The sequence below is a fragment of the Macrobrachium rosenbergii genome, chromosome 4 (assembly GCF_040412425.1).
Source record: "Macrobrachium rosenbergii isolate ZJJX-2024 chromosome 4, ASM4041242v1, whole genome shotgun sequence".
Classification (NCBI taxonomy): Eukaryota; Metazoa; Arthropoda; class Malacostraca; order Decapoda; family Palaemonidae; genus Macrobrachium; species Macrobrachium rosenbergii.
Window position 1 is genome coordinate 42,595,031 of NC_089744.1, and position 26,999 is coordinate 42,622,029.

The window sequence follows — 26,999 nt, forward strand, 5'->3', positions numbered from 1 at the left end:
GCTCTTGACTTTAAAATGAACAATTTGGCTGGGGAGGTGACGACATGGAGAGTGCGTAGCTTACCTAAATGCTATACCCTCGAGAAAGACAAATTTCGCCCCTCTGCATGCCTTGTCGTCACCTGTTCCTTTTCAAAATTTATACATAGGTTATTTTACTAAAGGAGGTACTTGAATTATATAAAAGGGAGTCTCTCTGACATTCCCGACACAGACAACACAGGCAATTCGCCGGACACAAATAATAATCAAATATATTTACAGAAAAAGTGAACCACGAACTCAGCCGCCTGCTTACCACTCCCCCTCGCTTATCCTGAACGGTGTGAAGGATTGTCGAGAAAAAACGGATCCCATTTTTTCAGTTCTCTGCTCAAGGGATTCATTCATTATTTTAGTAGTTAAAGCAGTGCATATTTTAACATTATAACTGGGCGACCAAATGGTCGCCCAGTGAAGAAAAATTGTCGCCTAGTAAGAAGAATTTTTTACTACGGGGCGGCCAGACAAATCCCCAAAATTGACAGGAATTATTAAGAAATGGAAAAAATCCATTTTTGTGAGAGAGGGCAAGGTCTAAGGTTGGCTATCAGTTTTTTTGTCAGGGTTTGGACATGAAATTATTCTCTTTAATCATAAATGTTTGAGTATCTACAGTTGTAATTTTGGTAATGGAAATGTGTATTGCCTTCAAATGCCACTAAAAGTTTTGGCTTCGGGGCTCTGCCCCGGATCCCGCAGGGGACCGCTCACCCAAGACACCCCTAGCTTTATGCCTCACGCCTACGGCGCTCAACAGCTAGTAGTACTGTAGTATTGCCCACATTACAAATCATAATATCCATATACTGTATATATATATATATATATATATATATATATATATATATATATATATATATATATATATATATATATGCTGGAATGGTTGAATAAAAGTGTTTGGCATGATGCAAGTACATTAAAAAATTTAATAATAGTTCAGTATATGCCCGAACATTAAGCGAATATATAATTTGAATGGTTTATCGTGTGTAAATCTAGTTTTGTAGTCGACATTTTATTGTTTCGTCACAATGCTATTGAATATTTTTACAACTCATTCCTAGACTCTTCGTTCTATATCGTAACTTCAACGGCGTACGACTTTGCACTGATGAGTCACTTTATACAAGTTTCTAGGATGTTTTGTTGGATCTTTTTCATACAAAGCCGGCGAATTTCACGGAAACATTATCAGAGAGTTTGACTGTTGTATCAGATGAAAGAGCTTGTAGTTGTGTGAGATCATCTGCGGCATTTTATGATGTAATTTCTCGGCTTCTGCCGTCTAAAAGACACCCCCACCCGGCAATGGCTGATTTAAGAAACACTACTGATATGTGAGCTCCTTGTGATGAGTGTCAATGTTCAGTTCGCCTCTTGTGAAGATAATACCGTCAGCTGCTTTATACCTACGCTTCTGTCATTAGTTAGAGAACATTGATGATATTTCACACCTTGTAGGTATGTGTGGTGTTCAGACAGTTTGAAAGTGTAAAATGCCGCTGGAGCGATATGTGCGGTGCTCAATTAACCCGTGAAGCAATTTGTTGTTAGAGTAGACGTCTTGTGCTTGTAGGTTAAGGCAAAGGTTCGCTCGACGAATGGCTGGTGGTTTACATGGCTGAAAGGCCCATCATTTCTCTTTAAACTGCTTGGTTATCACTGCGAAAATGCGACTAAGATGGGTAACGAAGACCCTGGAGACAGACTGACTTTAAGAATTGTTACTGTCAGTTGCCAGTTTCAGTGTTTGCTGTTCCTACGGCAACTGTTAGCTCAGTGGAAATGAGGGTAGCTCGCGCTTAGACCTACCTTTGTTTGTGTAGGCCTAAGTCTTCCAAGTTAATGCTTTCGCTGCTTATCAGTTTATAGGCTAATAGGAGACCAAAAGAGAACGGAGGCAAAGTAGGGAGACAGGGGTAGGCGTGAGAATTCCTAATCTTCCCGAGAATGCCCTGTCCTGACGCAACCAGACCTTAGGCTACCTTCCTAACCTAACTTAAGGGACCCCCCACAAAGAGGCACTGCTGCTTAGTCTTTGACAGGTAACATATGCCTAGGCCTAGTCGAGCTAATCTTAAGTTTCCTGTTCACAAATTTAGGATAAATGTTGAAAAGTTGCCAATAGGCTATCCCACATTGGATAGCAGAGTAGTTTTCTTTGTAGGCTGTATTTCCATGTGTTTTCAGCGAATTGGATGGGGTGTTCGTCGGAAACCCATAGTTTTGAAGTTGAGGGCATTCAAACCACGACTTCTAAAATATGGATTTCTGACAAAAAATCTCCAAGTTAGTTAAATGTGCATGAAAATACACCAGCAAAACTATTCCATTATCCAGTGAAGGCGTAAAAACTCTTAACTTTTAAAATCATGAACTATGGCTGTGTGTAACAACACTCGAACACTGTTTACATCTGCGTAACAACACAACTCATCAGTACGTTACTGTTTTAGGCCTAGTTCGTATTTTGCTTATGGTTTCAGTTACAGTTTTTTGCATAATTTTTGAAATTACGTGACCTAACCACACCAAACCTAAGCTAACCTAACCTACAGGGCCAACTGGTCACTGCCTCACGCTTTTGCCAGACCCCCTTGATGGCCAGTGGTCACTAAAAATTATAAAACAAAGGTAGATCTAAGCCGGCTGTCCGCGGTGAGCTAGGCTATGGCAGTTGACGTTTTCTATAGAACTTTACCTGCTGAACAAGAATTTAAAATAATATTTTGTCGCTCAGTAGTAATTAAGCTGTAAATTATCTTAGAACTGGTGTGGTAAAACCCTTTCGAGATTAGCTAATAGTAAGGGGGACCCGTTGGGAATTCAGGATTTTGGTGGGGTAAATAACTTGGGAAAAGGTTTGAGTACCTTATTGTTGTATTTCCTGTTACATATGTCATTTGGAACACGAAAAAGAAGCGTAAAAAGAATGGCTAACAAATGGATAGCAGGAGCCATTCCAAAGGCACTTTTCATTCATTACTAGTACTACTGATTCTAAGCCTTAACACGCATGCGAAAGCTATGTGCAAGCTTTCGGTTCACCAGTCAGCATCTGCCAGTTTTCTGAGCTTAGTGAGAGCTGCAAGAGACTGGCAATTGATGTTTTCCTGAGTTATTTTACTTGTGGAACAAGAATTTAAAGTTATTACCTCTTGCTAAAACATAGAAACTTGCCAGGAATCTTTAAAAATGCAGAAAAGACATGCAGCGCCATTGTGCCACGGCGACCTATAGAGGCCACCCGAGTTGAAAGCGGAAATGGTAAATAAAGTTATGTTTGCTATTTACGAAAGCTTCAAATAGTGTGCAGTGGAGCTAGACTATGGCAATTCACGTTTGTTCTGACACGATATGCAAACCCTCAGTCCTTTACATTAGGAATTACTTTCAGCGTAGGCTGGAAATGGCTGTTAAACTCTTGAGCAAGGTTGTTAGGCAGTAACTACCGCCAGGTAGGCGGGAATACCCGCCTGCCCAGATGTAAACATTCCAGTTTGCTTTCGACCGTCATGCATTGCCGACGTGGTTTCGGATCTCCTTGCCTGACTGTCATTAAGCTCTTATTATCTCGGTGGGATCTTAATGTATTTTTGTGTATGTATTACGTGTGTTTGATATTTGTTATTACAAACCCACGATTTGTGATAACCTTGCATAGCCGTCGTTCCCCTGCATTGTGTCTTGGGTTGACGGCCAAGGGCGTATTTAAAGGAGCGTAACAGAGTGGTAATGCTTCTCTTCAGCAGCCCTCTATTTAGATACTGAAGGCGCTCCCCTGTACAATCAGAAATATTAGATTGGGACGTAATATCTTCTCTCCCCTACATTGATCGGGACGTAAGAGTTCGCTTCCCTTCTTGGGCTTCCTCCCTTTGTGTACAAGGGCATGACTACATCCTTCCTACATGTGCTTAGTGTTGTGTTCGCCGCCTGCGCTTAGAGAGTTGCGGGGCAGGTGGGAGGTTGCAGGCGTCGTCTGTAAGTTACGCTTCCACAGCACCCTTGGTGGCCTCGCCTCCATCCTTTTCTCTCCCTGTAGGTTCTTCCTTTCTCTTCTTCGGTAGAGATCTCTCTCCTTTGCCCTCTTCGCTCGCTCGTTGGGTGAAGACCGCGAGGGGTGGGGCGTTGGGCAACCTCTTCTTGGGTACCTCCTCTCGCCGTGTAGGGCAATTCCCTTCGTAGCAAGAGGAGTTTCCCTCTTTAATCATCTTTGCTTTTTCTTTCAGGTTGACAGTGAGCATCACAGACACAGCAGTAGTTGGCTGGATATCTCGGGATGTCTCACATGAAGGAGTCCCGACGTTCATTAGTGTTGGCTGGTTGACATAAATCCATGTCGGGATCATTCCGACTCTGTTCCACCAATGTGGATCGATTGCTGTCATTGCTGGCTTCATGTATGCTTTGGCAATGCCTCTGGCATATGTGCGGTCCATCTGCTCCTGCTTTTCCCTGTGTTACGCTCCTGTTAACTTGACGACAGTCTGTGGGCGGCTCTTCCTGGTCTCCTGCCGCAGCCATCCTGATCGTTCCTGTCGCTGCTGGTGACTTTCATGTGACGTTCCTGGCCATTGCAGTAGCTCCTGCCTTCCGAAGTGCATCCGTAGCTCCTGCATCAGCTGTCCTGATCATGCCTGCTGCTTCTCCTGGTGGTTGTTAAGTTAAGTACACCTTTGTTTTACCAGACCACTGAGCTGATTAACAACTCTCCTAGGGCTGGCCTGAAGGATTAGACTTGTTTTACGTGGCTCAGAACCAACTGGTTACTTAGCAACGGGACCTACAGCTTATTGTGGAATCCGAACCACATTATAGTGAGCAATGAATTGCTGTCATCAGAAATAAATTCCTCTAACTCTTCATCAGCCAGCCGGAGACTCGAACTCGGGCCTGCTGAGTGTTAGGCCACAGCTCTACCGATTCGCCCAACAAAGAGCTGTACCTGGGGCCGCTTCCGTTGTGTTCCTACCAGCTGCCCTGGAGGTCACGATGTCCGCCATCCTGTAGAAGATGCCGGCGTAAAGGTGAAGGAAGTCGCCTTGTGGAAGTGATGTTCCTGGCCATTGCAGTAGCTCCTGCCTTCCGAACCGCTGCCATAGCTCCTGCATTGGATGTCCTGATTGTGCCTGCCGCATCTCCTGGTGGTCGTGCCCGGGGCCACTTCTGTTGTGTTCCTGCCAGCTGCCCTGAAGGTTACGATGTCTGCCATCCTGTAGAAGATGTCAGCGTGAAGGTGAAGGAAGTCGCCCTGTGGAAAGTGACATTCCTGGCCGTTGTAGTAGCTTCTGCCTTCCGAACTGCTGCCTTAGCTCTTGCATCAGCTGTCCTGATCATGCCTGCTGCTTCTCCTGTTGGTGGTGTCCTGGGCCACTTCCGTTGTGTTCCTGCCTGATGGCCCTGGAGGTTACGATGTTTCATGTCCACCATTCTGTAGATGATGTCAGAGTGGAGGTGAAGGAAGCCGCCCTGTGGAAGTAGCTGCCGTCTTCTTCATCTTATCTTCGATTTCGTCTCCTGCGTCTTCCCTTCCTCTCCCAAGGTCAAACGGGGTCCCGGGAATCGGACAGACCTCATCGGCCGAAGATGAGGAAGGCTGCTTCTTCTCCTTGATGGCCTTGGATGTCTAGGGACTGCCCCCTTCTGAGGAGGGAGTGGGTTTCATGTTGGCTCTTTCCAACCTTTGGGTTAGGAAACCAATTTGCATAGCACTGGGTTTTGTGTTTCTGGAGCTGCGGGCGCGCAGACCTCGGTCTGCGGTCCCGTTCCTGGTCCTATGGGTTCCACCTCTAAGACGGGGCCTGCTTCGGGCACTCGTTCGCAATCCACTCCAAGTGCTCGAGATTCTGTGGAATATTGAGTATCCCGATCTGGTCTGGAGAATATTTCCTTGGCCCAGTTTAGGAGCAGTGTGAGAGAGAGAGGGTCAAGGCACCCAGGTGTCTCAGGCCTTCCAGCCAGCACCACAAGCACTTCGAGTGCTTGCCAGTGCTCAGTTGGGTTCCCAGCCTGGTGTCTAGATCCTGGGTTCAAACACCAGAAGCAGGGAAGAGATTCCCTTTGGGAGTCCTGCGGGACTGACTCTCTTCCGTGAGACAAGTTTCTCTTGTTGGCTGTTCCTGCCCTCGGGCGGGAACCAGTTCGCATTCTCCTGTGGGACAATGTCAGCTTCTTCACCTTTCCTTCTTATTTGTCTAATTCACAAGGTGTTCAGCAAAGTGTCGTTCACCCCAAATTCAGAAAAATGCTGGAAGACTTTGCCTTCTGCCCAAACTGCTAGCTCTGCTTCCGAGGCACCGAGAAGAGTTCCTCCCTGACCTGACCTTGTATGCTTTCGAACAATACTGTATGTCTCTCTCTTTAATTGTACAGGCGACTTACAGGAAGTGTAAGTCTACTTTTTTGCTTCGCACTGTTTATGTGACATTGAAAAAGTGTATGGTAGTTGCAGAACTCTGGGACCATTATCAGTGGCTGGCATGGTATTGGGGGGAAGAAGCATAGGAAGCATTCCTTCCTATCCTTGACCTCTTCGCCTGGATGTGGGTGCGTCGAGTCACTGGGGAGTCTGGGGTACTATGTACCTAGAGTGCCCACCAGTTTTTAGTGGGGTGGTGGTTTTTATTTTTCAGTGTGGGTGACAGCATTGTCTGGTTACTGTTTTTTGGTACTGCGCCCAGGGCAAGGGCACCTTTCTTTTAACTTTGCAAGCCATCGGACTTTTCATTCGCTGCCTCATGGCTCTTACGCCAAGCCAGTATGGGTTAGGATGAGCACCGACAAGAGGTAGCAATCACCTGCAGTACTGTAGCTCCCTAACCAGGTAAGGTTACGACAAGCATTGTATCAGTGCTAGCGAACTTTTTCTATTTCAAATTCATTACCATTACTGAATATTTTGGAGTAGAATGTGTCCGTCTATCCCACCTCCTGTCAGTGTGGGATTCAACAATATAATTACTTGGTAAGTTACTTATATAAATATTACATTTTTATAATAGAATGAAGTTTTTTATATACTTAACAAGCAATTACATGATTGGAGCCCTCCCTCCTCCCCTCTCATGGACATAAAGGCATAAATGAATTGAGCTCTTTCGCTTGGTTGTTCCCTGTCATTCCCCAATAGTGGGTGGGGCTGTCACCAAGACAAAAACAATAGAAGCTCTGGTGCAGTTTTTAAATCTTGAGCTGCTGCACGAGTGGAAATAATAGCAATGTAATTACTTGGTAAGTATATATAAAACTTTATTTTATTATAAAATGTCATTTTTCCAGGCCAACAACCATATCACTTGTGTAAACTAAAAATAACAGTGGACCAAGAACACTGCCCTTTTGAACTCCAGACACAATAGGTCTTGGTTCACTAGAGATCCCGTCCACAGCAACTCGCTGCTGACTGCCTGTAAGGAAATCTAGAAGAAATCTTAAAACATATCCACCCACTCCAAGATTCTGAAGTTTATAAATAAGTGCCATGTGATTTACTTAATCGAAAACATCACTAAAATCTACCTGAATTAGTGTACACTCAAAACCCTTGTCAAGTCTAAAAGAGCGTCGCAGGTACCTAGCTGCCTCCTATGTGCTTATTGACTATCAGCTAACAGTCCTTCATATTCAGCATACTTATAGTGTGGCTTAAAAATAAGATTCTCAGCAATTTTGGAGAGCACAGGAAGAATAGAGAATGGCTCGTAGTTACTGCAGTCTGCAGATATGCCGCTCTTTGGAACAGGCACTGTATTATAAAGCTTGCGCTTGGCCGCAAAGATACTCCGTTGACATGAAAATCTATAGCCTACTAAACTTGGGAGACAGCATGCTAGAAACTTTCTTAAAAAACAGAAGGAAGAAACTTTCAATGTCTTCTCCATCCCAGCTATCAAGATTATCCAGAGTTTTCTTAACATCCCTAGAGCAAAGTGCAAATTTTGTAAGAAGAGGTTCAGGATAAAAAGAATCGGGGAAAAATACATCCTCAGCTGATTGCTTAGCTTCAAATCCTTAAGGCCAGTAACCAATCTACCATCATCTGTTAGTAGTGGTGGAATGGAGGATGAGCATGACCCAAAGGTAGATGATGCCAATTTGGTCCACCACAGATGAGGCTGAGTAATTCCTTCAAGGCTCCTTTTCAAGAAATTATTGTAATTTCTCTCGGATGTATGTTAAGTTCTATTTGCAGCACAGTGAGACTCTACAAAAGTGGTGTAATTTTCATTTAAACGATTTCGTCGTCATGCATTGAATTTGGTCTGTTTGTCATGGTAGGCTTGTCTACAGATTATCAAATCATGTACGGTCATTTGTCCTAAATTTGGTTACCTTTCTAGTGACTTATCTTATTAAAATGGCCATCACCATTTCATATAACTTCTTGGGATCAGGATCTAATATAGCATCTGAAATATTAAGTGCCTGACCAGGTTCATTAGTGCAATCCCAATTGACTCTGGATTTCAACCAGATCGCTTTTCCTAATTCCACTGATTGACAGACATGTCCATTTCAGTGGCACAATGATCAAAAGTACCTGTATATTCGTAGACCTTGGACTTCGTAATAGCTGGAACATCTGTGAATATGAGGTCTAATCTATTACCAGAAATATGCGTGGGTTCCTCAATTAGCTGGACAAAATCAGAGGATACACAGAACTCGAGCAGACTGGCCATGTTGATCTGTGGAATTTGAATTTAGCCACTCACTGTGCTTTGCCTTACAGTCTCCGCAAATAACGATTGAAGCTTTTGAATCCTGTGACTGAGCCATACTAATCCTCTCCAAAAGACAATCGTATATAGAATCGTCGATATTTGAATTACGGTAAACTGCAAATATATAAACATTGTAGAACTTACTGAAAATTTAAAAACAAAGAACTTCACAGCAACTACTCTCCAAATTTTTCTGACGATAAATAGGTCGTCCTGACTTAGAGTATACAGCCATACCTTGCGTGTGGGATGTTACGGCGATAAATAAAGTTGGGACCATCAAACCTTGGGATTAAAAACTCGACCTTTGACTTGGTACTACTTACAAGAGTCTCAGATAAAAACAAATCGTAGTAACAGGCACAACTCTGGAGATCAAGAAAATTTGACCTTAAGCCCCAAATATTTGAGTAAAGTACTTTGCAGTTGTTCTTGCAGTAATGAGTAACAGACCCAGAGTTCAGCTCAGTGTCTCCCAAAATAATTAAAACTAATAACATAAAATCAGAATCAAAACTTAGTTAATACACTCATAACAACAGTAACATTGTAAAAATCAACTGAACAATAAACAGCAATACCATCAACAACAACAGTATTTACATTATTTACAAAAATTCTGTTGAGAATATAAATAAAAACGTCACTGAAAAAAGCGCCGGAAGCAACTGGTCAACATGGTGGGGCCAGCACACCTTGTAAAGCCAAAGAAATCCACCAGGTTTGCCACAACAACTGAGGGAGAGCAGTCAGGATGGATTTAGAAATAAAACGGTTAGAAGGGAAAGATTAAGTAAAGAAGAAGGCACTTTCCTCATAACCCACCAAGCAACTTTTGCTGTCTCATCATCCTGTCCTGCACACTTTTCAAAAAAAAACAGGAAAGTAAAAAAAAAAAAAAAAAAGAGGATAAGTGACTGATTGTACCCCTCAGGCAAAGGAACTCAAACCCAAGACCATGGAAAAGCCACGGTACAATGGCTATGGCACGGTCCAAGGTTGGAAAACAAGGTTCGTTTTCAGAAACCACCTAGAAGAGTTACCTACCAAGGCTAAAGTGTCCCATTCGCCCGCTAGTTTGATTTCGGAGTGTCCTTCTCCGAGAAGAGTTGCCTGCCAAGGTTAAAGAGTCTCTCCTACCCTAACTCTTGTAGGCAGGGATGTCACACCCTGAAGTGAATGTTGCTAAGAATGTTGCAGTGCACTATCATATATCCTTGGATGGTGATATAAGTACCTTCTGACCTATTTTTGATGTTCTCTAGTAGAAAAAACAAGGTTCCTTGGACCTTTCTTAGAAGACTGTTTGTGGTTAAGTAAACTCTGGCTCAGGGCAAGGATGAATAGGTCACAGGAGTTAGCCCTCTCCTGCTCATGCACAAGACTGCGGATCTGACAATTACAGGTGGGTGTTTGACTGTCCCATCAGCTTTTACTATAATCAGAAACTTATAGGGTGTTGTAGGTGTCATAACCTTGCATGTTCCTCTTGCCTTCAGACAGTGCCAGTCAATTCTGTGAGATTTTGCAACCTTAGGAGGGTGCATACTGCATGAAAGATCCTTAAAAGGCGATGGTTTGTATTGATATAGAACGGATAACTAATTTCCTATATGGACAAACTAGAGCGCCTCTATCATATCCTAGCTCAATCCAAGCCCTGCATATTCACTGGTAGCAGAAGGGAAAAAAGGCCAAATTCTAACAGTGTCTTACTTCCCTGCTTCAACATCCATTTCCAGCTCACGCCATGAATACTCTTGTATAAAAGACTGTAGTTCTAGGGAAAATGCCTTGAGCAAAGATTGATGTGTAATCTTTAGGGGATTTCTGTTTTTGTATAAAATACTGTAGTTCTAGTGAAAATGCCTTGAGCAAAGATTGATGTGTAATCTTTAGGGGATTTCTGTTTTTTATCTCATGTATTCAGAGGTTTACAAAAACCTTAGGTACTGTACTATACATATCTTGATATTGCTCATTTTTGTTAGATCAGGTATGAAAGATCATGTAATGATATGGGGTAAATTGTATGATGATTGTGCTACAGTAGTTGTAATACATAACCAATGTTGATTTTTGTTTTCCAGTCCACCATTCTCTCCAAGATGATTGACGTCACAGTCAAAACTCTGGATTCCCAGAATCATCGATATTCAGTTCCAGATGATGTAAGTAAATTGTAATTTTGTGCTCTTATGGTGTGTACTGTAATTCTGTTTAGTTTCTTTTTATTTCTCTCTCTCTCTCTCTCTCTCTCTCTCTCTCAGCCCTTTGTTCTCTCTCAGTCGGTTGAGCTTCAGACTGTCATTCGATGGGCGGAGTTCAATTCCATGGCCGGCTGATGAAGAGTTAGAGGAATTTATTTCTGGTGATAGAAATTCATTTCTCGCTATAATGTGGTTCGGATTCCACAATAAGCTGTAGGTCCCGTTGCTAAGTAACCAACTGGTTCTTAGCCACGTAAAATAAGTCTAATCCTTGGGCCAGCCCTAGGAGAGCTGTTAATCAGCTCAGTGGTCTGTAAAACTAAGGTATACTTAACTCTCTCTCTCTCTCTCTCTCTCTCTCTCTCTCTCTCTCTCTCTCTCTCTCTCTCTCTCTCTCTCTCTCTCTCTCTCTTTGTACCCAGTATCTCAATTACACTAGCTGCTTGATTGATTGATACCAATTTTGGCATTTTATATAAGTAACTTACCAAATAATTACGTAGCTATTAGTTTATACTTTACGCGGAAGTTGAGAATTTTAAAATCGTGGTAGCACTCATATGTTTTGGGTGTAGGTATCTTGCCCTGCCCACTTTCGGGGAAGAAAAGGTACAACACAGTTATAGAGCTCAATTCATTTCTGCCAGTCAATGACTAAATATTGGTTGTTGAGCAGCTCTTTGGATTCGTTTTTCACTGGATGGTTGTGATTTTCTCTTTGTTTGGTGAAGTATTCTGTGTTTTTGGTAGCGCGCTAATCTTAATTAGCTTAGCTAATATTCGGGACTTTTCCTATTGTGACTGTTTTTCACTCAGTATGTCAGACTCTAGCTTGTATAGTGTTATGTATTGCAGTAAAGGCAGCAAGACCAGACTCATGTCGGCTAAATATGACAGCTAAACTATTTGTTGTTTGAGTAGAGAGCAAGTTTGCTCACCAGACCTTAATTATGATGAATGTAAAGGCTAGGATAAGGTGAGATGGAAGACTTTAAATGCTCATTTGGATAAACTTCAGCATGACAGACTGAGGAAGGCAACCGCTAGGGCTTCTGCTAGTCAGGCTAATTCTCCTAAGTAGATGTTGTTGATGTACCTGTCCCTTCAATGCCTGTGACTGCCTTCTCCCCTATCTCCAGTCCTCCGACTTTTCCTGCTACTCCAATCCCTGGCTCCCGTGCTTCCGAACCCAATGCAATTGCCAGCTTAGAAGCTCATGTAGAACAGAAATTTAATCTTCTTGTTAATACCATTTCCCAGATTGGGAATTTGGTTAGAGTCCTGATGGACAAGTTCAGTAGTGTTGGTGTTGGTACAAGTGCAGTGTCAGTAGAGGGGGTGGCTACTCACCCCACTGAAGCTCCTAGACCAGGGTCCCTGCTAAACTCCCCTTGCTCACCTGGGAGGAAGCAGACTGGCAGTCAAAGGGTGTTCAGTGGGGGTGTGTAGCGAATCAGACTCACAGGGCCATAAAGCGCAGTTGGTGCTTTTCCAGTGTACCAAGGCTGTTGAAAAGGCATGGCTCCTCGGTGGAAGATGACTCGGCCCCGTTCGTAATCGAGCCATGGAGAGGGGTCACAGTCCACTCCCCTCCTGCAGTTTTAGGGAGCTCCCCAGTCAAGCTCCACATGTACCTTCAGTATCCGCTGAGCACCTAAAGCCTGAGTGTTCATTGTCCAAGCGCCCAGGGTTTAATTGCTCAGTGTATGACATTCCAGTGTCTGAGCCCCCAGAGTCTGAGCGCCCAGTGTCCGAGCTTCCAGTGTCTGCGAAGTGTCCAGTGTCCAAACGTCTAATGTTTGAGCGCCCAGTGTCCGAGCACCCCATTTCTGTGGGCTCTTCTGTTGAGGCGCTCCCACCAGTCGTCAAGTGTTGGCGCCCCAGGTAGGGCATCCAGTATCTGGCATGACAGGTGTGATCGCTCCTGTCATTGAGGACCCATCTTTGGCTCAAATTCAACGTCGGTTGGATAACATTTTGAGCCTCTTCAGAAGCCTGCTTTGGTGTCGCAGGAGCCTCTGGACCTTCCTGTCTTCTATTTCTTCAGAAGAGGAACCCTTAGAGGAGGAGCAACCGACCATGAATTATTCATCGCTTTTGAGGTTTTTCATATTCTTCCATATGACTTTCTTCTCTCTAGCGACCCCGATATCTGTGGGTTCCACTTTCATGATGTGACAACCTGCAGGGACTTCCAGCTTTCCTCTACCTCCAGGAAAGTTTTGGCCCACATCGACAGCAGGTTGGCAGAGCAGCAGTTTTTATACTCCTCCTCGTCATTTAATACCACAGAAGTATATGTCGTATTCCTCTGGAGAAGCTCCTTCCTTGGGAGTTTCTGCTTCCTCTCAAGGGGACTTCTCCAGTCCCATTGATACAACATGTTGTTCGGCATTTTCTCAGCTAGGATTTTATTTACTGCCTCGTAATTGGACCACCTCATCAAGGACGTCTTCAAGGTCTTCAAGGTCCTGAGTTTCCTCGATTGGACTGTAGGGCCTTTGGCCAGAAAGATAGAGATTTCACCACTCTTCAGGAAAATGTCGCTGCAGACTGATTAGGGGTTCTTGTATGTGCTGACAGTACGACCCAGCAAGAAAACAACCATCAAACCCACCACTCGCAAGTGGGGACCCTGTCCTCCGTTTCCCTGTGGGAGCAAGGCTTCTCCATTTTTTGGAGCAAATGGAAGGCCAGGAGCATGGAACCTTGGGTTCTAAAAGTTTTGAAAGAGGGCTATGCAATCCCTCTCAGGGAGAAACCTCCTTTAGCAACCTCACCCACCAGCTTGATAGCCTACTCGATAGGCTCGGAGAGGTTTTCAGCCCTCTCAAGAAGTTTCAGCCCTACTTGAGGAACAAGCTGTGGAGGTGGTCGAAGATCTAAGCACAGGGGTTCTACAACCGCCTGTTTGTCGTTCCCAAGTCATCGAGAGGATGGAAACCTGTCGTAGATGTCAGTGCTCTGAATTTCATTCAGGTAAACTTCTGAATGGAAACGAACCATTCAGTCCTGTCAGGGAGACTGGATGGTGACAATCAATATGTAGGACGCATACTTCCATGTTTCAGTACACCCGGACTCCAGAAAGTATCTGAGGTTCGTCTTCCAGGACTGGGTCTTCCAGTTTTGGGCGCTGTGCTTCAGCCTCTTCACATCCCATGTTCTTGCCCCTCTGGCGAAATGTCTCCACCTAATAGGGATAAATGTATGTCTATTTAGACAACTGGCTCCTACGCTCCCCCTTGAGATCCCAATGCACGGAGGAACTTCAGAAGATGCTCCAACTCACCCAGGATTTGGGGCTTTTAATCAATTTCAAGAAATCTCAATGGTTCCCACTCAATCGATTCTTTATTTAGGGATGAAGATCAATTCTCTGAATTTTCGGGCTTTTCCGTCCCATCATTGGATCCAGAACTGCCTCCGGAAAGTCCGAAACTTCATCTCTCGTCTGTCCTGCTTGGCCAATGAATGGATGAGCCTCCTGAGAACATTCATCCTTTGAAAAGTGTTCCAGTTTTTCCTAAGGACCAGCTAGCACAGGAAGAACCTCCCGGACTCGTTTGTCTTCCCCATCACTTCCAAAATCAATGAGGACCTTCAGTGGTGGCTGGTAGAAGACAGATTTTCAGTAGGAAAGTCGCTGCACCCTCTGAGCCCCAACCTAACGTTGTATTCAGATACGTCAGATCGGGGTTGGGAGCTCTACTCATGACCTGGAAGTTTCCAGGACGTGGTCTCCAGCCAAAAGGAACCTACGCATAAACGTGAAGGAGCTGAAGGCGATACATCTGGCTCTTCAGTTTTCCTCAGCAGCAACCTTCAACAGGACCATCGCGGTCCATTCAGACAGCATATCCACACTGGCCCACATCAGGAATCAACGGGGGACACGTGCCTTCTTGCTTTACAAAGCAGCCAAGGATCTCCCCTTACGGGCACAAGACAACCGAACCAGCATTGTGACCCGCTTCATTCAGAGTAAGCTGAACGTCCTTACAGAGGAATTAAGTCATGGCAAACAGGTTCTACCAACAGAATGGGCACTTAATCTGCAGGTGTGCACAGACCTGTGGAAACGGTGGGGAAAGCTGTTGATACAGTAGACCTGTTTGCAGTGTCAAGGAACCATTGTCTCCTCTGTTTTGTTCACCAGCTCCAGATCCTCAGGCATGGGCGATGGATGCAATGCTGCAGGATTGGTTGGACGTGGATGTTTACGCCTTCCCACCATTCAGCATGGTGAGGGGAAGTGATGGAGTTCATCGCTCACAACAACACATCGATGACTCTAGTGGCTCCCTTTTGGCCACAGGAAGAATGGTTCCTGGATCTTATCAACTTTCTTTTAGATTTTCCAAGACTTACCTCAGAGAAGGCTTCTCAAACAGCCTGATTTTCACAGATTTCATCAAGGCTTATCCACCCTCGCTCTGACTGGCTTCAGACTGTCGGGGAGCTTGTCAGAGCAAAGGGTTTTTCAAGAAAGCTGCAGAAGCAGTTGTGAAATGTAGGGGCTGATCTTCTGCTGCAGTCTACTAGGCAAAGTGGGCAGTCTTTTGAGGCTGGTGCTGAGAGCATAACATCTCTTCTTCTAAAACCACTTTAGCCCATAATTGCAGACTTTTTGCTTTTTATGAGGTCTTTGAATGGATTGGCTAATAGACCTGTTTGCAAATCAGGATATTAGTGATTTGATTAAGGCATTAGATACGTCAGAACGAGAAATCTACAACTTTTGCCTGGAACTTGGACGTAGTTCCTAAATGGCTTTCAGACCATCCATTTGAGCCCTTGAACTCTTCCTCGCTAAGGAGTTGATGAGGAAAACCATATTTTTAATTGCTTTAGCTACAGCTAAAAGAGTTAGCGAATTACAAGCCCTTGATAAGATGGTGGGTTTTTCTCAAGGGAATGCAGTATGCTCACTGACCCTAGGGTTCTTGGCAAAAAACGAAGACCCTCCTAACCCCAGGCCACGTTTGTTTACTGCCAAGAGCTTGGCTGATATCATGGGTCCAGCAGACCAGGAGACTGCTTTGCCCAGATATATATATATATATATATATATATATATATATATATATATATATATATATATATATATATATATATATATATATATATATATATATATATATATATATATATATATATATACAGTATATATATATTTCTTGGATTGTAAGCTTTGGCAACCTGTGATTTACTCCTATGTTGCAAAGCCCTCACTACCATACCACTTCAGGTCGAGAGGAGCTCCAACCAGAGGCAGTACCTATCTGCTCCCTCACCAGGTAAGGTTACAACAAGCATTTCACGATGCTTTCTGTTTCAAATTCATCATTTTTGAGTGTTTTTTGAGTAGTATATGTCCATGTATCCCACCTCCTATCAATGTGGGATTCAGCTATGTAATTATTTGGCAAGTTACTTATATAAAAATGACATTTTTATATAAGTAACTTACCCAGTAATTACATGGCTATTAGTTTCTTTTAACCGGCAGCTCAAAATTTTGAGATTGTGGGTCACGCTAGTTTATTTTGGTTATGGCGACGTGCCCCGCCCACTTCGGGTGTAAGAGAAGGTACAACATGGCAAAGAGCTTCAATTTGTTTCTGCCGGCTGTGGTTGAAGGACTGTGGTTGGCAACAGCTCAAATTTTGGAATTTATGCTTTGCTGGTTGTTTGCCTTATCTTCAACTGGTGAAGCATTCATTTTTGTAGCCTTTCGGCATAATTAAGATAGTGTTAGGCGAATTTTGATCATTCATTGACGACTCTGCCCGTTTTTTAGACTTGTATTAGACTTTTCTAGAGTGTCTGACACTAGTAGTTCTAATATTAGGTATTGCAGCAAAGGCTGCAATACTAGACTAACTAAAGAATCTTACGACTCGCACAGTTAGTATTCTATATAGGGGACAAACATGTTCAGTAGATTTACATTGTGAGGAATGTGACGAGTGGGATATTAAGAAGGGGAAGACTTTAGATACACATCTCAAGAAACTAGCTAGAGATAGAAAGAGGAAAGCTATGGCTAGGGAATCTAGTAAAGCTTTAGCTAGTCAGGATTCATCCGCAAAGTCGGATGCAATTGTCCCTGTAATTTCTTCTGTTCCCATTCCATCTCCACCTGTGCAACCCTCTCCTTTACCTGGCTCCCATGTTTCCGACCCCAACACCATCACCAGTCTGGAGTTGAAAATCGTCACTCGTTTAGAGTTGATTGTTCAATTGATCGCTAAATTAGTGTTGTCGGTGAAAGTGCTGATGAGAGCCCCCCGTGGCACCCAGTGCAAGTGCAGTGATAGTGGAGGAGGTGGCTGTTTGGCCCGCTGATTCTCCTAGGCCAAGGTCCCTGACATACTCCCCAGCACCTGGGAAGAGTCAAACTGGCAGCCTAAGGGAGGTCGGTGGGGTCTGCCCCCGAGCAGTCACCCCCTCGGTTCAGTTTGTTGACAACTCCCAGACTGCAACCAAAGGCTGTTGGAAAGGCCTTTCAAGTGAATGCTCATTGTATGTCCTCCAGCTCCGAAGATTTTAGTTCCAGGCGTGCACGGCGCCATGCGGACAAGTCACCCCCACTGAAAAGACATGCAGTGGAGTTTGAGATTTCTTTCCCTGTTCCTTGTAAGAAGAGCAAGGATTCAGCGTGCCCATCGTGTAGTCATTGGGACAACCCAGAACAGTTCTCTTCATCTTCTTTGAATGATGATCGTAATTCGGCGCCGAAGCGCCTTGTGGCTCAGAGAAGTTCTTCGTCGAATAAAGAAGCGACTGCATTAGGACTTGCGCACGCTGCGCCTTCATCTCTACAATCAATGCCCGAGCTGCCAGCAACTAGTATCGTAGCGTCCAAGCTCGTGTTTGCAGTTGAGCGCCCGCTGGCTCCCGTTCTCCAACAGGTTTCGTCTCTGACTCCTGTCTCGACAGTGCCCCCCGAGCGCCCATTGGCCCCCGCTCCTCCACCGCTTCTTAGTAGTGTCGTCTTGGACATTGTTCCTCCGCCAGTTGACCCGATTCAGAGCAAACTGGATAATATTCACAGTTTGCTTCAGAAGGCTCCTCCTACAGCTCAGACGACAGCAAACTTACCGCTTTCTCCTGTCTCTTCTGAGGAAGAAGTTGTTCCAGAACAAGATGCTCCTTTGTCGGCATACTCTGCACTGTTAAGATTCCTGCTAGTGACTTTTCCTAGCTTCTTTTCACCAGCTACTCCCTCCGTTCCTGCTTTGACCTTCTTCATGGAAGCCCCTCAGTCAGTCCTTCAAAATTACCGAAATTAGTTCTTTCCTCTTCAGCAAAGATGTCACTGGATGAAGTAGAAGGTGGTTTTCTGAGAAGAGGGAACAAGGCAAAGCAGTTTTTTGTCTTCCTCCTTCCAAATTGTGCAGGTCAACTACAGGTTTTATGTGACCGGAGAAGCTCCTTCCCTGGGAGTCTCTGCCTTCTCTCAGGGAGACTTCTCCAGCCTTATCGACTCGGCTAGGAGGTCAGCTTTCTCCTCAGCCAAAATTATGTTCTCAGCCTTGGAGCTTCCTTGACTGGGCAGTGGGCGCTCTGGCACGCAGACTTTGAGAGTGCTGTTTGCTACCTCAAGAAATCTTGTCGGATCTCTTGGGAGTACTTTCCTGTATTGACAGTGGCGTCGCGATAGTACGCAGGAGTTAGCCAGACTGCATGCCATGGATATTCTTAAGAAGAGGGAGCTTTGGTGCTCCTTTACTTCGAAAGGCGTCAATCCGTCTCAGAGATTGGCCCTCCTATTCTTCCCCTTGGACAAGACGTATCTTTTTCCACAGGCTACAGTACTGAACATCGCCTCTGACCTGCAGAAAAAGAACACCGAGGACCTGTTCTCCCAGTCTACAAGATGCCCCAAGGATTCTTCGACTCTTCCTCCCAGATCTTCATTTCCGCTGCAACCTACTCCCTTTCGGAGCTCCTGTTCTAGATGCCAGACTAGAACAAGAACTTATACCTGTTTCCCACAGCGTTCCATCAAGAAGTCCTCTTCGAAGTCTTACTCCAAGAAATGAAAACATAGTCCTCCGTAGTCAGGTAGGAGCACGGCTCCTTCACTTTTGGGAACGGTGGGAACAAAAGGGAGCAGAATCTTGGATAGTGTCTGTCCTGAAGGAGGGCTACACTATCCCCTTTTTTAACAAACCACCTCTAATCTGCAAGCCTGTCGAATTGACAGCTTACTCTCCAGGCTCAGAGAGATTTGCTGCTCTCTTGCTAGAGGTGGAGTCCCTTGTTCAGAAAGAGGCTATAGAGCTAGTAGAGGACATTCATTCTCCAGGATTCTACAACCGTCTCTTTGTGGTGCCCAAGTCATCGGGGGGCTGGAGACCCGTTTTGGACGCAAGTGCTCTAAATGTCTTTGTCAAAAAGACAACATTCAAGATGGAAACAAACCACTCGTTCCTTGCATCCATTTGCCAGGGAGAATGAATGGCGTCCATCGACATGCAGGACACATACTTTCACATTCCAGTACATCTGACTTCGAGAAGGTACCTCAGGTTTGTGTTTCAGGGCAAGGTGTTCCAATTTCGGGCTCTTTGCTTCGGCCTCTCAACAGCGCTGCAAGTGTTCACCAGGGTATTGGCTCCCCTAGCAAAATGGCTTCATTTGATGGGGATAAAGATCTCCCTATATCTAGACGACTGGCTACTACATTCCTGCTCGAAAGCTTAATGTACGGAGGATATTCGCACGACTTGTCTTGGCTCAAGAATTTGGCTTTCTCATCAATCGGGACAAGTCTTTCCTGACGCTTTCTCAGGGGATTCCTTATTTAGGGATGGCAGTCAACTCTCAGAATTTTCGGGTTTTTCCAGTCCCGAAGAGAATAGAAAAGTGTCTCCAGACAGTGGAAGAATTTCTGAATCTAAACTTTTGCTCTGCCAATCAGTGGATGAGTCTTCTAGGTACCCTCTCATCTATGGAACAATTCGTCACTCTGGGAAGACTTCACCTGAGACCTCTCCAGTTCTTCCTCAGAGCCAGCTGGAACAGGAAAAGTTTCGGGACTCGTTCATGTTCCCAATAACAATGGAAATCAGGGAGGATCTTTGTTGGTGGAATTCCAGAAAGAGACTATCAGAAGGGAAATCTCTTCATCCTGCGAACCCCAGCCTAGAGTTCTTTTCAGACGTGTCAAACCTAGGTTGGGGAGCTCTTTTGGGATTAAAGGAAGTGTAAGGGACCTTGTCTCAGGAACAGCAAAACTGGCACATCAACGTAAAAGAATTACAGGCGATATTTCTGGGCCTACAGTTTATCTCTTCAGAAATTTGGGAGAGGACAGTGGCAGTGCATTCAGACAACACGATGGCACTGGCGTGCATCAAGAAACAAGGAGGAACCCACTCATTCTCCCTGTATGAAGCAGCAAGGGACCTTCTTCTTTGGTTACACCAGAATGACACTCAAGTGACAACGCGTTTTATCCAGAGGAGACTCAACGTTCTTGTGGATGAATTGAGCCGTTAAAGACAGATCCTTCCCACAGAATGGACATTTGACCCGTTGGTTTGTCTGGATCTGTGGAAGCTCTGGGGGAAACCCATGATAGACTTGTTCACGTCCTCCAGAAATCACCGACTTCCTCTCTTCTGCTCACCAGTTCCAGATCCCTTGGCATGGGCGACCAATGCAATGTTGCAGGATTGGTCCAACAAAGATCTGTATGCCTTTCCCCCATTCAGTTTAGTGAGGCAAGTCATCAACAAATTCTGGTCTCATCAAAACCTATCCATCATCTTGGTAGCCCCTTCTGGCCAGCAAAAGAGTGGTTCCTGGATCTACTAGAACTTCTTGCGGACTTCCCAAGACTGCTGCCACAAAGCAACAACAACTCAGGCAACCTCCTTCTGTCAGTTCCACCAAAACCTGTTTCTCTGGCCATAACAGAGAAGACATGGTCCTTAAGTGGCTTTCCAGTTCACATTTTGAGCCCATGCAATCTATCTCTTTAAGGGATCTAACCAGGAAAACTCTTTTTCTGGTCACCTTGGCCACCGCTAAGAGGTTCAGTGAAATCCATGCTTTAGACAGAAACATAGGATTTTCTCAGGGGAATGCAGTTTGCTCCTTTTCCCTAGACTTTCTGGCTAAGAACGAATCACCATCGAATCCATGGCCTTGTTCTTTTACAATCAAGAACTTGTCCAAGATAGTGAGTCCGTCTGAAGAAGAAAGAACTCTCTGTCCAGTAAGGGCCCTTAAGTTTTATCTTCACAGAACGAAGGACAATCATGGTACTTCAAGAAACCTTTGGTGTTCTGTGAAATACCTCTAGACCCGTGTCTAAGAATGCCATGGCATTTTTTCTGAGGAATCTGATTTCCGAAGCACATTCCATGGTGAACGAAGACTCGCTCTCCTCTTTCAAGGTAAAACCCCATGAAATAAGAGCAGTCATTATGTCTTTGGCATTTAAGCACAATTTATCCCTCACGTCAATTGTGCAAGCGACGTTTTGGAAGTGCAAGTCGGTGTTTGCATCACATTATTTAAGGGATATTGAGACTACTTACAATCAATGCAGTACCTTGGGTTTACTTACAATCAATGCAGTACCTTGGGTTCGTTTTACGTGGCTGGCGTGGTATTGGGAAAGGAAACAGAAAGCAATGTCCTTTCTTTAATCTCTTTGCCTTGCTTAGGGTGTTGAGTTCTGGGGAGCCTGGGAGTACTATGTACTTAGAGTACCCTCCATTCTTTTGGTTATATGGTTTTAAATTTGATTTTTTGGTGGTTATTGTGACTATTTACTCTGATTATTTTGTGTGGTACTGTGCCCTGGGCAGGGCATCTTGTTGTACTTTGCTAGCCCTCGGAAATTAGTCCATCGCTACAAAGCACCCACTGTAGTAGTAGGCCCTCAAGGCTTTACCACCTCACCTCTACTGGATAAGATGAGCACCAACCAGAGGCAGTATCTACCTGTAGCAGCTCTCTTATCAGGTAAGTTTCAACAATTGATTCAATGTTAGCAAATTTCTGTTCTCAAACTCAGTACAGGCAGTCCTCGTTCATCAGCAGGATTCTGTTCTGAGAGTGTGATGATAACCGAAAATCAGCGAATTTTGCTCTTTTTCGGTGAATGTCGGGGCTTATCGGCGCCGATTTTCCATTACCGGCGCCTCTGTTAGGTATTTATTGGTGCCAGTACCCAATTATCGGTGCCAATAAGCAGAAATCTGCGATTTTCACGGCCAAAAATTGCAGATTTTCATCGCTAGACAAGCACAGTAAAATCGGATCGCCGTTAGCCAGGGACTGCCTGTGCTATTAATAATGTTTTGGGGTAGGTATGTCCAACATATTTTTATATAAGTTACATAAAAATATTTTTATAATAAAATAAAGTTTGTTCATGAGACTTACCTGTCATACATATATATAGCTGTATTCTCTGATAGTCCGACAGAATTTCAAAACTTACAACACACGCAGTGGGAGATCAGGTGGTTAGTACCCATTCCCGCCGCTGGGAGGCGGGTATCAGGAACCATTCCCATTTTCTATTCAGATTTTTGCTGTCGCCGGTACTGTCAACACCTGTTTTCAGTACCTCCGTCTTTGGATTTCGTAAACTTGGTTGTCACTTAAGTATTTGTTTGACTTTTGGTTTTTGACTTGGACTTGTGGCTAGGTATACGCTATTGTGGACTGTTTTGGATTTTGCTTTGATTTTTGCTTGGATTAAGATGTCTGAATCTAGTTCTGCTAGTTATAGAGTTTGCTGTGTGCAAGACTGTAAGGTGAGGCTACCAAAAGTTTCGGTAGATCCTCACACTGTATGCTCGAGGTGTAGGGGGCATGTTTGTTTGTTTAATGATCGATACAAGGAGTGTGAGTCTTTGCCTGATGCTAGTTGGAGGACTTATGATTCCTATGTGAGGAAGTTAGAGCGTGATAGGATCAGGAGGTCTTCCTCCAGAAGTGTATCAGTGAGTAGGAGTCAGGGTAGTGTTTTTTCACCTGCTAACCCTCCCGTAGACGTAGCTATTCCTAACCCTGTGGTGTTGCCCTCGGGCCCCGAGGTTGTGTCTGCGGAAGGAGATGCCCTGTCTGTTATTATGTCTTCCATTTGTAACCTGGAAGCTAAAATGCTCGCTCTTCAAAGTGCTGTGAAGTGCAGTGATAGTGTTTGTGCCCCTAGTGTTGTGGAGGGGGCGTCAGATTGGCCATATAATGCCTCTAGGCCTGGACCTCTGCCGGACTCCCAGGACTCAGGGAGTGGGCAAGTCGAAAGCCGCAAGAGGGTTACGCGGACCCCCCACCGATCTGGCGTCCCTTCGGCAGGTCCTGTTGACGCTTCCCAGGCTGCCAAGGATCGTGCACGGGCACGAATCCTTAAGGATTGCTTCTCGTCTCCCGAATCTTCCTCCCCGCGTCAGGGGTGGAGCTCTCGGAAGGTCTCTCGACCTTTGAAGAGAAGCTTCAGAGAAGGGGACGCTTCACGTCCCTTTTCTCGTGGCGCTCTTCGCTCTTCTCCGAGAGTTTTGATGCCTCCCCCGCAGAAGAGGACCAGGACGTCATCGGACGATGACGCTTTTGAGCGCCCGGTCGCTCCAGGGAGAGTGCTGTTGCTTCCCCTGTGAGAAGGAAGAAGGCGTCCCCTCGCCCCTCGTCTTCTCACAGAATCAGCCCTCTCCTGAGAAGGAGACTTCTCCTACTCGGAAGTTTCTGCTAGACATGCAGCGGCAGTTGGCTTCGTTAATGGCTCAGAAGGAGACAGATCTGTGTCGTCGTCGGAAGGATTCCCGGCTGCCGATCAAGAGGTCCAAACCTTCCCCTTCTCCTTCTCCGTGTTCTTCTTCTTCTCATGCTTCGCCGCCCTCTAGAAGTCCTTTGGCTCAGCGCTTTACCGGTCTCAGCAGGGATTGCCAATTCCCTCTTGCTGACGCTTTCCATGCTGCTAGGCTTGACGCCCCTCGTTCTGGCGCTCTGCTTTTTTCTCGCCATGACGCTCCTCATGCTGCTCGGCAAGACGCTCCTCATGCTGCTCGGCAAGACGCTCCCCTTGCTGCTTGACCTCGCTCAGGGCGATCGTCAAGACGCGCTTCTTGCCGAGATTTCATTCCGATTTTCTGACCCCTCTCGGACTTCTTCCAAGCAGAAGTCCCATTTGCAGTTTGACTGCAAGGGTTTAGACCTCCCGGAGTTTCTCCAATCTCTTCGGTTGCTCCCGTTGAAGAAGGAGAGCTGTCAAGTGCATCGGAACCTGTAGTTGAGGAACAGTCCTTGACTTCATCAGCTTCTTCTGATTACCAGGTCTTGACACGTTTGCTGAAGGACTTGTTTGGGGACAAGTTTCAACCCTCTGCTCCTCGCCCTCCTCCTTCGCAGTTAACCTCATCAAAGTCACAGAAGACTTCAGGTTTTGTGAAGATGGCCACGTCTCTCTCTGAAGAGGGCCTTTAAGAAAGTTCAGGAGTGGATGGACTCCAGGAAGGCCCAGTACAAGACTTCTTTCGCCCTGCCTCCGTCAAGATTGAGTGGAAAGCGGGATTTGGAGACAGGAGAGATGTTGGTTGGAGAGTTCCTTCCTCTTCCCAAGGGGACTTCGCCAGCCTTGTGGACGCTCCTAGGAGGTCTCTCCTTTCGTCAGCGAAGGTGTCCTGGACGTTGTCTGAAACTGATCACCATCTGAAAGGTCTCTTCAGAACAATGGAAGTTTTCAACTTTCTGGACTGGTGCCTGGGAGTCCTGGACTTGCAGGCTCGAAGCCCTGACTCCATTAGTCTGGGAGACTTATTCAGCGTCCTAGCTTGCATGGACAAGGCTGTCAGGGATGGCTCCGAAGAGCTGGCTGCCCACTTCTGTACGGGGCTTTTAAAGAAGAGAGCCTTATACTGCAACTTCACTGCGAAGTCGGTCTCTCCTTCACAGAGGGCAGAGTTGCTGTTCGCCCCGATGTATAGCCATCTTTTCCCCAGTCCTTAGTCAAGGATACTGCCGCCACTTTGCAAGAGAAGGCTACTCAAGACCTCCTGGCCCAGTCTTCTAGACGTCCAGCAGTCCCTCGACTTCTTCCCTTGGGCAGGCTTCCAAGATACAGAAGCCCTTTTCGTGGAGGAGCTTCTTCTTTGAGATCGTCCCTCGAGGAAGAGGTCTCTCCAGAGGTAGAGCCCCTTCCAAACCTAGGGGCAAGAAGTGACTCTGGGGACCTCCAAACACCTGTTGGAGCCAGGCTTCTTTCCTTTGCAAGAGCCTGGAGAGAGAGAGGGACGGACAACTGGTCCCTCGAAGTCATCGAAAAGGGATACAACATCCCATTCCTCATCTTACCTCTGTTGTGCACGAAGCCCAAGGATCTGTCGCCCTCCTATCAGCAGGAGAAGCAGCAGATTCTTTTCGACCTGCTCGAGCAGATGCTCGAGAAGAGAGCTGTGGAACAGGTCTCAGATTTACAATCCCCGGGCTTCTACAACAGGTTGTTCCTGGTCCCGAAGCAGTCAGGAGGATGGAGACCAGTCCTGGATGTCAGCAGGTTGAACCATTTCGTTCTGAAAGAGAAGTTCAAAATGGAGACGTCCCAATCGGATCTCCAGGACGCCTACTTTCACGTCCCTATACATCCTCTATCAAGGAAGTACCTGAGGTTTGTCCTGCGGGGACAGGTATATCAATTCAGGGCTCTCTGATTCGGGCTAAGCACAGCCCCTATGGTTTTCACGGTGTTAATGAGGAATGTGGCGAGATGGCTTCACCTTGCAGGGATAAGAGTCTCGCTTTATTTGGACGATTGGCTCATTTGAGCCTCGTCGATGTCGAGGTGTCTGGAGGACCTTCACACGACGTTGGATTTGACGAAGTAACTAGGACTTCTGATGAATTTCGAAAAGTCCCATCTGACCCCGACTCAGTCCATCATTTATCTGGGGATTCAGATGGATTCAGTGGCTTTTCGAGCTTTTCCGTCCCAAGAAAGACAGCAACAGTGCTTAGACAAAGTTTCAGCCTTCCTGCGGAAAGAAACATGCTCGGTGAGGGAATGGATGAGTCTGCTGGGGACCATTTCATCGCTGGAGAAGTTTGTTTCCCTGGGGAGACTACATCTCAGACCACTTCAATTCTTCCTTGCAGAGAACTGGCAGAACAAGGAGGATCTGGAAGTTTCTCTGAAGATCTCGCCAAAGGTGAAGGATCACCTAAGGTGGTGGCTCGATCCCTCAAAGTTGGCAGAAGGCGTTTCTCTCAACCTTCAGAACCCTGACCTAGTGTTGTTTTCCGACGCGTCCACATCGCGATGGGGCGCAACACTAGGGGGGGAAGAAGTGTCGGGCACCTGGAGAGGGGAACAAGTGTCCTGGCACATAAATCTCAAAGAATTGGGGGCGATTCAGATGGCCCTACTTTTCTTCGAGGGACGAGTCACAAGCCGAGTAGTCCAGATCAACTCGGACAACACCACGGCCCTGGCATACCTAAAGAAACAGGGAGGAACTCACTCTCGGTCCCTGTTCGCTTTAGCAAAGGACATCCTGCTGTGGGCACAGGCCCGGAATATTACGATCCTCACGAGGTTCGTTGCAGGTGTGGAGAACATCTGTTCGGATCTTCTAAGTCAGCAACAACAACTGCTGCCGACCGAGTGGACCCTGCACCAAGAGGTTTGTCAGGGACTGTGGAGGCTATGGGGACGTCTCTTGGTGGATCTCTTCGCGACTTCCAAGACGAAGAGGCTTCCTCTTTACTGCTCCCCTGTACTTGATCCAGGAGCGATCTCAGTAGATGCTCTTCTCTGGGATTGGACGGGTATGGACGTTTATGCCTTTCCCCCATTCAAAATCCTCGGAGAAGTCATCAGGAAGTTTGCGTCGTCGGAAGGGGCAAGGATGACGTTGATCGCCCGTTTTGGCCTTCGAGGAGTGGTTCACAGAGGTCTTGTCCTTCCTAGTGGACTTCCGAGAACACTGCCCATGAGAGTCGATCTACTCAGACAGCCCCACTTCGAGAGGTACCACAAAAACCTCCCCGCTCT

At 45.7% G+C, this 26,999-nt stretch overlaps 1 protein-coding gene across 25 annotated transcripts in view; it reads left to right on the top strand.

The window, feature by feature from the left end:
- The first annotated feature begins 1,155 nt into the window (after window positions 1–1,155).
- LOC136833412 (large proline-rich protein BAG6) overlaps window positions 1,156–26,999 on the top strand; it is a 225,757-nt gene continuing 199,913 nt past the window's right edge. For 6 of the 25 annotated variants that reach the window (XM_067095547.1, XM_067095579.1, XM_067095663.1 and 3 more), the window contains exons 1-2: window positions 1,701–1,730; window positions 10,862–10,942. In XM_067095547.1, the coding sequence (XP_066951648.1) occupies window positions 1,716–1,730; window positions 10,862–10,942 (96 nt within the window). In that variant the 5' untranslated portion in view covers window positions 1,701–1,715. Of the gene's footprint in view, window positions 1,507–1,596; window positions 2,091–10,861; window positions 10,943–26,999 lie in introns of those variants that run through there. The other 19 variants (XM_067095648.1, XM_067095614.1, XM_067095706.1 and 16 more) reach the window with 13 other exon arrangements.